Below are 13,338 nucleotides of genomic sequence, written 5' to 3'. Positions count from 1 at the left end.
TTGTCGCATGGATCAGCAATACAGAAATCATCTATGCAGACACTTGCATAAATCTCCAAAGCTCAGGTCTATGTTTTGAAATTTCCTCAATGGAACTTGGGACAATAACTGATAAAGAAGTTGTACCAATGAGAAATGATTTAAGTAAACGTCAGAGTCCACATGGTTTACATCTATTACATTATTGTTTTTAGGAAAGAAAATGTAATTCGCAGCCATTTCAATTTTTACATTGTCACTTAGTCCTAAGAGTACCTGATCTAAACACATTAACATGCGTGAAATTCAGCTTCATTGCGTAAAATGTAGAAGATCAAAATTTCAGAACTATTTCTTCATCATGGTCAAACTTCATCATACCGTTCATCATGGTCATACTTCATCATACCGGGCAAATTGAACGAGCATTTCGTCCTTTTACCAAAGTATGTCAACTGCAATTAAGTGAATTGCAATCAATGAAGCAAATATCTATCAAAAGAACAAAACCTCGCAAACAACCGAAAGGACTTGTGCTTTAAAGTAGAATCGAGGGAGGTCCATTTTGTCGTTAAGTTTTACTGACTGCTGATTTTATGCAACGATAACAAACACAAAAAGTCATTAATTGGAAAACCATATTAGAAAGGAAGGATGATTTTGAAGTTGTCGTTGATTCGATTACAGGGTGTTTACAATTACAAGAAATTAAGGGCGTCCTTTCGGGCCTTCTGAAAATCCTTCCCCACCCCTCAAATAATTGCTAGATCATATTGACTCGTATAGTTTCATTTGAAGGCACCATTACAAAACCTATCAACATACCATGAAAGATCCAATTTTAGTCTAAAGGGGATGGTGACCATCTAATATTTGGCCAGCCGAAAACTGACTCTTGTGATCCCAGATTTCTGCCCTTGGTCCGGACTGTAAATGGTTTTGCAGTTCTTGTATGAAGTTTGCCATGGTTCGAGCATGGACACCAAACGGCTCACGCACATCCCATAGCCTTTAGCCGGCCTTCAGCCGGCCTTCAGCAAGCTCTTAGCGTTGGTTCTGACCCCAAGATTGCACTCAGTTAAATTTACGAACATTGTTTCGGGTGGCCAACGATGGGAGGGTTGCCAATCCTCTTTAGGCTCAAATTAGATCATTTTTGATATTGCATTATGTTTCCAACAGTTCCACTTAATGAAAGCCTGGGTTTAAATCCAAAAAATAATCCGTGAGCGAGAAGAAACCTTGTCAGAAAGATCCTATGTGGCCCTTAATTTCTTTACACCTTGTACATTATTACTGCCAAAAATGGGCGGGCAGTCTTACGCGGCTGGAACTAGTTTGAGCCAACACTTGAACCGATACCAAGACTGCCCAAACGGCCAGAGAATATAATGGAATCAAGTAAACCTTCAAAATCATCCCTTTTTCTTAAATTTTGCGATTAACCTGTGCCGTTATTTACGGAAATGTGGAAATTTGAAAAATTTGAATGAAACGTACTGAAGGAAGTCTTCTAAGCCAACCAAGTTCAGTTAAGGAGATGTAAGCTGTAAATGATTGCAAATAAACCAAGATTCCCACTCAGATTGTTCGTCATTTTGATGTTTTCCTTGAAAATTGCCGAAACTGCTTGAAATTGCCCCTCAATTACAACAAGACAGACGAAAAAGTAAAGTACCACTTTTCAAGTTAGAAAAAGGAACTAACTACGAGTAGTTTTTGGAGTTTCTGAGGTCGTTAAATTAACAACATTTTGAGTTGAAATGGGATTACAGTGCATTTTTTGAAAAAAGGAACTGTAATTTCGTTACAATTGCCATGAAATTGAAATAGTCAAATTATGAAATAATCCACATTGGTCTTTTCCTTTATATGAAATTAGGACAAATCTATTTTTTGACAATTCTTGATCAAACTATGTTTCCAGTGGACGCCTTTCGATGAATCGCCTCGACCTGAGAATTCACTTCTTTACGCTCAAGAATGCATCAATTATTATGGACTAGCATACCACCAGAAGGGCGAAGCTCCGAGGGAATTTTAGTCTTGCATCAATAAACAACTCGAATCACTGCCATCTATTTTAACACTTAAAAAACTACCCAAACTTTACAAGCAATAACAAAAAATCTCCAACCTATCGCAAATGGAGCACATTAATACTCGCAACCTCGAAACTCATCTCGTTCCCCATGCTTATTGAAGGAGTACCTTGATCTGACGGAACAAGCGCTCGATTGCATGTAATCCAGCACTTTGGTCTAATCTAAAGCTGGAGTCTCACTAAAAAGGTGTTCGATTTTAACTTAAGTGTTGAACAAGGACCATTGTCATGGCAAAAGGTTTAGCCACAGAAAACAAAACAATACTCAAACATGCCCGATGCTCTCCATGCTTTTAGGGGAATAATTATGGGTATGTAGTGGTGGCCAGTATGCAAATGGGATCGACTAAATTTGGATAAAAAGTTAGATTCCTGATTTGAAAAGTATATGATTTGTAAATAAAGGAATATTTGTGCGCTCCTCTGTCCTTGATGTTGAAACATGTTGATTTTTTATATGTTTATTGGGCCTCTAGCAACCTAATATGTCAGAAAAGTCACAACTAACGAATCAATTAGTTTTCAAAAATAAGTTGCTTATGTCACTTAAAAAATGCAAGTTAAAAAAATTCATTTCACATATCAATTAAGCATAGTTGAATCCTTGAAATTGATCCATACATTTTCTTCCATGATGGTTTTATCTTTCCCGAGAATTGGAAAATGATAATGTGCTTTATTTTACATGACAGCTAAAACACAATTAGTGAGCAAACAAGAGTCCCATATTGTTTCATCATAAGATATTGCATTAGTAAATTTGAACAATATTACTGAAGTTGATAGCCATTTTTTATTTTCACTTTTGAGCAATTAGGGGCAAAATGATTCCACAAACAGTCACAACAATCCAATCAACAATCAAATCCATCCCATCAAATCAAACACCAAAAAAGGTAGAAAAAAGGGCAATTTCCCCCCGAATTGGCGATTTAGGTAATTTGTACATAATTTGACGAGAAAGGGAAAACCCTAGGCTTTAGGTATTTTCTGTTTTTCCTAGACCTAATTATCATAAATGGTTTTTGTCAAACAAATTTCGAGACGATTTTCCTGTCTCAGCAAACGAGAGCATTCAATGTTTAAGAACGAAGGACGATAAGTCGGGCAGTTCATATGAAACTTCTAGAGCTTCATCTAAAGAACACTTGGGAGATGATTTCATTGGAAAATGTTTTTTTTTCTTTATTTTCCTGTTTATATCTTATTTGACATGGTTAAGGCCAAACTTAATTATACTGCAATGATGATGATAATAATGATGATGATATACGTCGAAGCCATCCAAAAGCTCAATATCCTGGTGCGACCATGATTATCGTTCGTACAGATCTATTTTTGTGAGAATTTTTATCCATGAGCATTTTTATTATAAAAGTAGCTTTGTTGTTCGAAGGGTCAAAAGGTGGAAGTCGACTCGCTTCGGTCGTTCGTTCTTTCTTTGCTTTGTTTTGTTAAGGAAGCCAATGTGGTTTTCGTGGAATCGGTGGGAGTCTCATGATTCAAACCGAACCCGACGAGTTCGATTGGTTGGTCGACGTCGGATTTCAAGAATACAATACCTCGCAAGCAAGGCGAGTATCGTATAATCGACAAAGCTAGGGGCGACGGACGAGCTCCGAATGATAGGTTTGATTTCTCTTGGACGTTCAACTGCATACTTTTAGCATTGTATATACGATCTGCATCTAGCAAAACACAATTGGAAGCCGCGATATTAGTTTGCATGTAAGGCAAGTTCTATTCTACAAATACTTTGTTGATAGCTCGACGATGTACATTCAAAAGGTATCTCATCTCCCGCGCACGAATGAATCTTGGCGGGATTGGTGAAGGGATCACTCTGACGAAGAGAGGCAAGGAACAAAAAATCGTAAGTAAAGGAAAAAAACGGAACAAGAAAGGATTCGTTCATGCCACGGCCGTGGCCGCAACAACCAAAATTAACCTATATCGTTTGGGGACAGAGTTCGAGTGAGTGGGGAGTCATTAAGGAACCAAGGACGGAGGTTCGTCGGGTGGTAATCTACTAGAGGTTTCGAGGACACAAAAACGAAGACAGTTGTTTGGTTTGGTAGTAGTGGGAATAAATGACAATTCTGTACTGGGGGGAGCGGACACGGACTTAAATAGTTTTTTATAAAATAGAATACACTAGAAGGCCGAGAGCGAGCCGTGAGAAAAGTAGAGCGCCGTAGCATTTCGGTTTAGGCTGCCGCTAGAGAGCAGAAGAGAGTGGGGTATAATAATGGTAAGTAGGTTTGGGATTCAAACGAGCTTTTTGGTAAGTTTGAGGAAATGGAGAATTGTCTTGTTGTGTAGGTTGTGTTAATTCTTGGAGGATCAAGTTGATCAAGCCGGGCAATCTGGGATTACCACGACATATTGGAAGCATGTTCAGCCGAAGCAGCACCACCGACATTCGCACCCGACTGGTTTAGCAAACTTTGGTCATAGTCATCGAGGTCTTCAACGTCGTCCTCTTCTTCTTCCTCCTCCTCATCGTCCACCTCTTCGGGGATGCGCAGATCCATTTCACCCTCTTCGGGAACACGTGCATGATGCAGTTTCGGCCGCTTGTTATCGTTCCGAGCGGGAGATTCATGTTGCTGATGTTGCTGTTGTTGCTGGAGCATCAACTGCTGGCTGAGAATGTGCTGCTGCAACTGCTGGGTCACGGCCTGAAGGCTGAATCCATTGCCAAAGAGGGAGGCCGCGGCGGAAGATAGCTGAGCTGAGAGGTTGCCGTCCATGGCTGGGCTGCCGGTTAAATCAGCCAACGACCCCGTTGCCCCCCCTCCATTGGTGGGGGGTGCCTCGTAAAAGGTCCGTCTGTGCTTTCGTTTCCCATACACGTCGGGATTCGCACAGTTCGGATCCTTTCCACTGGCAATGAGTTTGTCTTTGAGTTCTGAATGGACATACGCCAGATGAATGACAAAAACAGATCGGTTGGGAGTCTTGTAAGAGCATCCGGGGTGGTGACAATTGAACACTCCCAAACCATCAGCGGAGAGGTGGGCCCAGAAGGCCTGGAAGTGCTTGCCAACCACATGTTGGCGATGGCACGTATGATTGTATGACATTTTCTTGCACACGCGGCAAATCAGACGGGTGTTGTTGGCATTGGGTTTCCCACCCGGATGGCCGCCACCACTCTTAACCGTCGGAGAAGGCGTGGCTGGGGTGGTTGTGGCACTCATCACCTTTTGTTGGTGCATAAGGATCTTGGACTGACGGAGAAGATCAGCTGGACTGCTCAGCAAGGACGAGGAGTTCAACGAGCTCGGTCCAGTTCCATTCGTGTCGTCCGGTCCTTCCAACTCACTGCCATCGGTTTCGATGGGGATCAGTACATCTGGAGGAATCCCCTCTTGGGCTAACTTGTGCTTAAGCTGTTTATGTTTGCCTGCCAGGTGGAAGAGGAAGTTGTATCGGTACTTGCTCTGGTACGAGCATCCAGGAACGTGGCAGTGGTACATATCTGCGGATTTAGGCACTTCGTTGGCCCACATATACTTGAAATGGGTTGACACCAAGTGAGTGAAGAAGTTATCCTTGCCCTTCCATGACTTTCCACAGAGTCGGCACTTCACGAAAGGCTTGTAACCGCGAGGATAGCGATTATTGATATTCTCGTACGGTGACATAAGAGCCGCTGTCTTCAAGGATTCGAGATTAGCGGCAGTCTCCGCAGACATGGACGTGTTTTGATCCTTGCTTGGGTTTGCATAGACCGCAGGTCCGTCGATGGTTTCCTCCTTGATGGTGGTAGCCGGCATGGAGGACTCATCTTGGCCGTATGGATCATCAGGCGAAATACCTTTGGCAATATTGGATATGATTCTGTCGTTGCTGTTGTGAGATTTCTGAGTGAGATTTTCCAACACTTCGAGATTCTCGCCCAGAGCTGCCAGTTTTCTCCTCAGATCGTCATGGACTCGGGCCACATGCATCACGAAATGCTGACGTTTGGTGGTGGTATAAGTGCACTCTTTGCAATCGTACTTGGCCGCACGATGAGGGATCTCAGTTCGCCACAAATGGGCGTAATGAGGGTACAAAAGATGAGCGAACAGTGATGCCCCATTGCCGCTTGCTTTTCCGCACAATCGGCATACGTACGCCCGATTATCGTGACCGTCGGAGAGCATGTCTGCTCCGCCCAGAATAGATGAGTGTGTGGACGATGGGCGTACAAGTAGACTATTATCAGTGCTATCCGAACGCGTAGGAGTGTTCGTCCCGTTTTCGTAAACGGCCGCTTTTTGGGGCGTGTTGTTCATTCTGGCCATTTCTTTAAAGCGTTGAAGCGATTGCTCCATGAGATTGGAGCTTCCATTATGCTGGTTCTCTTTCCCATGATGCTTTCCCGGAGAATCTTTGTCAGTCTCTTCATCTCCGTTCTCGGCCAGGAAGTGGCCCCCAAAGAACATTTGCACCTCGGGGGTGACCTCGAGCATCTCGTCGTCGGCTGGTTCGTCCTCGTCGGGAAGATTGTGATTGAAGAGGTCCGAAGCAGGCGATGGGACGTTGGGCCCGTTGTCCTCTCCCTGATCAGCTTCGGTGAAGTTTTGTTCGACATCTGGGAATTCACCATGGTCCCTGTTTCCGGACGGAGTCAGAGTGGTTAGCTTGGTAATATCGATTTGGAGAGCTGCAATCAGTGACTTCAGTTCCTTGACAGAGCAATTGCCTAAGCTGGTTCCTGAAAGCGGAAATTTGTATCTGATTAGCGTTCAAACCAGGCAATCAGTCACAAACTTGACAACAACCTAAATTGCCGCGCGAGTCGAAATCGGATGAAAGAATTGAAGCTGAAACGACGTTGCTTGAAAAATACATCACTTGGCTAATTTTTCTTTTAGATCTTATTCCAATTCGTGCATGGTAAAACTAAGTTTCTTTCTTGAAGAAGATTGTTGTGATTTATTTTCATATTGTTATTGAAAAAGGGAAGGAAATAACAACTCAGAAACAATAATTCCATCATTCATGAACCATGAGCGCGTGTAAGACAAAACCATGAGTTGTTGAGTGTCTTGCGAAATAAACTTGAATTCAATGCATTTCAGTTGAAACCTAACCCAGGCAAGGCAGTCATTTTTTGCCTTTTTAAGAGCTTCTATGAAAAGTCAAATTAGAATTCGTAGAACAAGTGGAAGTCGAAACAAGACGAAATAGTAATGCTACATGAATGTGTGTGAAGTTGAAGAGTGTGTGTATGCGATGTTCGTAAAGTAAGTTATAGGTACTTCAACGAAGGCAGGTGAAGAAACGGATTGAATGACACACCACCACCAATCCGCTTCCTGCCTCAAAAGCCAAACAGATGTGTTTTTCCGACAAAGCACATTCTGCTGTATGATTCTTCAAATAACAATTAACGCCATGCCACCAGTTAAGGAAAATACAAACCTGTGTAGATAATGCTCAGAAGGTTCTTGATGGTGATGGCTTCGTAGTCTGGTAGCATGATGGTAACATTATCGCAAGAACATTTGTCATTGTTCTTGGAGTCTTGAATGAGTTTCCTCACAAATGGACTACAACTGGCCAGCATTAACTGAAATCAAAAGGAAAGAACAAATTCATTATCAATCGGGGTGGCCATATGGTTCAGCGCATTCTTTGGGACTTTCGACAATTTCACAAATTAAAGCCTCTTTCTCTCATTTGCTTCATTGGTTCGCTTGTCGAAGTTGTCTCGAAAATCATTTTGACCATTATGAGAAGACTAATGAAATGAGCGGTTAACCATACATCTTTTAATGCTCCAGTATACTTTTGGGAAACGTTTCCTAACTCTGCGCTTGCGAGGGATTTCTATCACAAGAGAAGAGAATATCGTTAGATGTGAAACGTATTGATTTTTCCACTCCCCACTCTCCTAACCAATAGGAATTGAGGAAGAACTGTTAAACTCCTAAAAGTTGATGAGCCCACAGCGTTCCCAATTTGGGATTAAAGTGGAACTAGAGCCAAAGACTGGGAGTTTGAGAACGAACCGGCAGCGACCTCCTTCAACCTATTGGCACCACGGCACCCACCACGGCCGCAGGAGACGATCGAGGAGAGGCGGAAAGAGTGAGAGAGGGGGGATTGAGAGGAGAGCCAAAGACTAAAATACCATTATTAAAGAGTAAAGGATTTAGCAGTGGAGCCAATCGCTTCCTCCTCAGGGACATCACAATAAAATCGATAAATTTTCAAATTGAGAGAAAGCCAAATTTCTCAATCTCTCCTCAGTGGAGTGAGTGGTGGCGAGCTAGGAGAGGAGAAGTAGGAAAGAGGCCCTACGGTACATGGTGATTGGGATGAGTTCCGGAAGCCACCCCTTCCTCTTCCCAGCTGTTTCCCCTCGTGTTCAGGTTCCCCTTTTGACTGCCAACATGGTCATTTGTCCTGTTCCTTCTCCGTCAAGCCACGGGAAGAGCCCAACAACATCGAACCCTCCCTACCACGCGGTTGCCTTCTTTGGTTCGTTGGTTCATTCGTTCGTTTGTTCCCACCACCGCCACCAACCCGTCATCTCTTATGGCTCTCATACTGTGTTCCAACAGCAAAGCTGGGCAAGTAAGCGAGCATTGAGCAAGTAAGCAAGGAAGCAAGCAAGCAAGCATACAGGCCAGCGAAGAAACCAGCTAACCAACTTGAACTCAACCGCTACCCTTCGCGGGTTTCCGACAGCCTCTGAACTTCATCAGTACTTGTATCGAAAAGCATTTCATCGAGCAAGAGTTTGATTTCTGCATCGACTTGTCCGTCTTCCGCTTCCTTCCTTCCTTTGGTTCGCGGTGGGTTGTTCCATCTCGTGTGCCTTCTACTGGCAAACGAGGGGGGCATGCAACGACAGATTTGTTCCCACTTGATATCAAGCGAGAGACGAAGGAGGAAGGAGGAAGAGGAGGAAGAGGAGAGGAGACGGAGGAGACGGAGGAGACAGAGGAGAAAGAAGACGAAGACGACGATGGAGACGACTTGAACCAAGAGTACATGGAAAACGACCGAGAGGCTCCTTCTCGTAGATGTACTTTGGACTGGTTCCACTCTCACGGTTGGAACCACTGCGCTCGGGGCTCGGGATGTACTCTGGGGGTAGACGACTCAGTTGAATTTTGTAGGAACTACGTGCGCTTGCGAAGGGAACACAGTCCGGTGGCCTTCCTGCCTTCCTTCTCACACACGTGGGGGGGGGGGGGGGGGGGGGGGGGGTTCGGACGGAAGAGGGAACGAAAATGCCGCTCTGTTTTCTGTTTTTCAACTCATGCTCGTCTTTCTCCCGTTGAGGAGGACGTAGGTAGTTCCTTGGTAGTTGCCTCTTTCATTTGGCACCACCATCAAAACTACTACGACGACGACAACTACTACAACTACTACTACTACTACTACTACTCTTATGTTTGCGAGTAGAGCGTGCGTGCGTGTGTTACATTAAAACAAAGAAAAGCTTGTGTACCCTTCAAAGAACTTGTGCGAGGAGTATTCAAGCTATTTCTCAACGCCCTCTTTCACAACAAAGTAGATTGTACAACAGCGTGGAACCTGCTCCATCCACAGAGGGAAAGGGCGCGCTGAACAGTTTTTAGTTATAGAACTGTTACAGTTATTGATGTTGTTGTAGTTGTTTCGCTGCCGTCATCCTTTTGGACTGTGCGCGAAGCGCAGAGCTTTAGTTCTTTTTATAACCTTATTTTGTACTCTGAACAACCCACAAAGACTCAGCTTCCATAAGCCCACCAGGGACGAAAATACAACGAAGAGAAGACTAAAACAGAATAGGATTGAGGGAAAAGAAGGGGAGGGACATGTTGGTTGGAAGCGAACCAAAGAATAGGGAGTCGAATTTGACAACTTGTGTTAGCTCGGCTGATAACAGTCTCAGACATCAACACTTCTACAATATTTCTCAACCCTTCATTGAAACGCCCAAGCGCAACTGCTCTTGCCTGCAACCGAACGGCCATTTTTAATTGAAATTCAAATCGCACTCACTCCCTTTGAGTGAGTAGTAGGGATGAATTTCTTCTGTTCCCATTGCACAACTCTCCATCCAGCGATCAGAGAGTCATTATGGAGAGCTTCTATGATTACAGTATTTCCATTGCAATAGCAACAGCACTGAACACGTCTGGCTTGGGCCAACATGAGCTCTCAACGCCTCAGCGTTGTCGTAGTTGAAGTTGGTGCCGTCGCACTCGTCCTAGTCGTCGCTGTTGTGGGTGCGAGCACCAGCTCGATCACTACGTTCATCATGGAAGCCAGTAAGCCGTCCGATTTGCCTGCTGCGCTTCTGGGTACAGACGATATAAGTTGGCATTTTAAGCTCCTAAGCTCTACTATCTAGCCGTCTGTTTGTTGACCGGCAGTTGTTCATCCCAAGGTAGCATAAACGCCGAACATAGATTGGGCATTCATCCCTGATGTGTATCCCTGATGAATCTCTTACCTGATGGGTTTTGAAGCACCGAAACGCAGGCGATGACGAATCGAGTCCAGTTTTACCAGACACGTCCTCCTCGGAATCGCCCTTGAGCTCTAAATCACGGGAAGCGGGACGATCCTCTTCGTTCAGGGGGTCAGAGTTCTCCGAGGCCCCGGTGGAGGCCGTTTCTGACTTCTCCAGGGGGCCATCACTTTTACTTTTGGAGGAGCCCTTGTGGTCGGAATCAGGTCTCCCGCAGACCAGGTTGAGATCGGTATGACATCCCTCCGAGTACAGAGAGGTCACTGAATGGAAGAACTCCTTCACGTGTTTTGTCGTGGGGCTAAGGTAATGGGTCAATTTGGCCTTGTGAACCAAAGCCATGTTGGGAAGAGATTACGGGAGATCACACTGAATCAGTCCAACGGATTACTTGGTATCAGAGTTTCACAGTCAATGATGCATGGTAACTTTAACAAGTTTCAAGGAGATACAGTGAAACACACACACACACACAATTTCAAACCGACAGCCAGTGAGGATGTTGTTTGAGAGGGGAGTGAGTTTCGATTCCGTCACTTGTGGGATTGGTAAACACGCCCAAGTTAGGAAATGGTTTCAAGTCACAGCAAAGAGGTTGTTCTCGGGTAAGATAGAGAGACAAGAGGACGAGATCCAAAATGAATTTCACGCACAAAGGTAGCTTGGTTGGCTTGACGGTGAATCTGAATTTCTGATCACCACAGGATAATGTTCTCTTGAAATATTGAGATGAGGCTAGCTCCGGATCGATCGACACTTTGGGATGAAAAATGCCCGTCAACTAGAGACAAATGGCGATTGTAGTGAGTGGTTTGGTTGGTAAGTTGAGGGTTGGCTCTCGGGTGGTTTTGGTGTTTCTTGCTTCAGCACCAAGTGATCTTCAACGATGGGCGATGAAGTGAGGACATTAACACATATACACACACACACATCAAATGCACGAGAAAGGTCACTTTTGTAGAAGAAATCTGGTTCAGATCGAGTTCTGGCACAACCGGCGGTAACTTTCAGTTGAAAACAAGGGTGACAAACGTTAACAATGACGCTCCAAGCAAGCGAACCACCTTTTGTCAGACTTTCGAGTACTACTGGAGAGGGAGAGACAGACAGAGAGAGAGTCAAAGACCCGGCTGGAATCGTTGGCGATGAATCAAAGGTTGATTGGCAACCTAATCTGGATTCAAGGGTGGATGGGTTGGGCTCCGGCTCTGGTCTCGCGGTGGTTGCAGGCATGTAAATGAATTTTTGGCACTTCTGGAAGAAACATGGGTGGTTGAGAGTATTTTGCAAGGCTTTTCAGGTTCCCCCTCAAATATGGGTGGTTCAGCTTTGTCGTGGATTTGACAAGGATTGGCGAGGATTTTGCTGGTTTTTTCGAGAGTCGAGAGCTCACTCAGTCATGAAGAAAACGAAACGTGTGAGGGAGAAACAGCGTCAGATTCAGGACCAGACACGAGACGGAAGACCGGCTGATTCATATATCATGGTAGCAAATGAATAAACAGCGAGGCAATAATAATGATCATAATAATAATAATAATAATATTGGTGGGTCAAGGGGGTAGTTGAATGAAGAGAAGAGGATAGGATATCAGAAGAGGGATGGACGAGAGGATGCACACAACGGGTGTGACCAAGATCGCTACTCAGGTCCACCTTGACATCGTGGTGCGTGCGTCGTGCTCTTGTTCTGGAGGAGGACTTGCAATTCACTCACTTCACTCACATTATTTCCATCCAGTCCTGTCTTTCTGATCCAACTACTTTTAGTCCCTCTTCCACTTCCACTTCTTCTTGTTCTTCTGCAGCTGAATTCCCGCCAGTAGAAGGAACGAACGAACGAACGAACGAAAGAACGAACGAACGCACCCACGGACGGAGGAGGGAACGGACGGACGCACCGAGAGAAGCTCTCCTTCCTCACTGACCCGCTTCATTCACCTCCATTCTGAAGACGACGCCACCGAAGAACATCCAACAAACAAGGCCGGACGCATTCGACGTGCGGCCGGACACAGAGTGCCCGCCGACGCCACAGATGTTTGAGTAAGCTAGATGAGGTTGCACCTGGGGTCATCAATCGACCTCACTGCGAATTATCAATCCCAACAAAGCGACCCAGTGTCGAGTGTTAGATTTAATGGAAACCTACTGTTGCCTAACGGATGATCTGAAAATGGGGAAGGAGGTGGTCAATTCGACACGCGATTTGACCTCTTGGACCGTGAGCACGGGGAATGTGCGACAATCGTCAGTGGTTAGAGATAGGTAAGCTTGAATGTTGAACCATTTCCGACCCTTGAAGTTGTAAAGAGGCCCAGATCTATGAGTGTACCAAACCGCCTTTTAGGCTTGATATTAGTGGAGGAGGCAGGCCCCTGCGCTCATTATACTGTTCTCTGCTTATACATTAACGACATACACGAGCAAACATACATTTTCCTAGAAAACATACTGGTGGTATGATTCATGGGGCTACAAATCTCCGTCAATCCCACGTGTTCCCATCCAAACAAATGTATTCCTCCTCGCAGGGTAAGAATACGACAGAATAACTTTTCAGCCGGTCATGACACTCTAAACGCAATTCGCCTCTTGAGGCCCATCTTATACGGTCATGTCCATCAATGTGTCCCCCACCACCGCTAGAGTTGGTCATGCAAGATGGTGTTCATGTTCATGTTCACGGTCAAGTTTTGCCCGAAAAGAACACCCTTCCCAATTGTTCCCGACAGATCTCGAGTTAACCTCCCATGTTCATATATGGTGACTGCGCAACATTCTATGA

At 44.7% G+C, this 13,338-nt stretch overlaps 1 protein-coding gene across 1 annotated transcript; it reads right to left on the bottom strand.

Annotated features, from left to right (window-relative positions):
• Window positions 1–3,800: 3,800 nt before the first annotated feature.
• Window positions 3,801–12,458, bottom strand: LOC131888414 (uncharacterized). Its single transcript, XM_059237263.1, has 3 exons — window positions 10,533–12,458; window positions 7,502–7,649; window positions 3,801–6,791 (listed from the first exon to the last, which is right to left on the bottom strand). Exons 1-3 carry the CDS (start codon window positions 10,890–10,892, stop codon window positions 4,456–4,458), a joined length of 2,844 nt encoding a protein of 947 aa, XP_059093246.1. The 5' UTR covers window positions 10,893–12,458; the 3' UTR covers window positions 3,801–4,455.
• Between the last annotated feature and the right edge of the window lie 880 nt (window positions 12,459–13,338).

Source organism: Tigriopus californicus, chromosome 10 (genome assembly GCF_007210705.1).
Source record: "Tigriopus californicus strain San Diego chromosome 10, Tcal_SD_v2.1, whole genome shotgun sequence".
Classification (NCBI taxonomy): domain Eukaryota; kingdom Metazoa; phylum Arthropoda; class Copepoda; order Harpacticoida; family Harpacticidae; genus Tigriopus; species Tigriopus californicus.
This window is presented reverse-complemented; position numbering and strand designations above follow the sequence as displayed.

Excerpts from the sequence above, each read along its gene's own strand:
- LOC131888414 (XM_059237263.1), bottom strand. The coding sequence starts at position 10,892 with ATGGCTTTGGTTCACAAGGCCAAATTGACCCATTACCTTAGCCCCACG. Across the intron at positions 7,650-10,532 it reads GGTGCTTCAAAACCCATCAG|TTAATGCTGGCCAGTTGTAG; the intron begins GTAAGAGATTCA and ends TTTTGATTTCAG. Across the intron at positions 6,792-7,501 it reads TCTGAGCATTATCTACACAG|GAACCAGCTTAGGCAATTGC; the intron begins GTTTGTATTTTC and ends TTCCGCTTTCAG.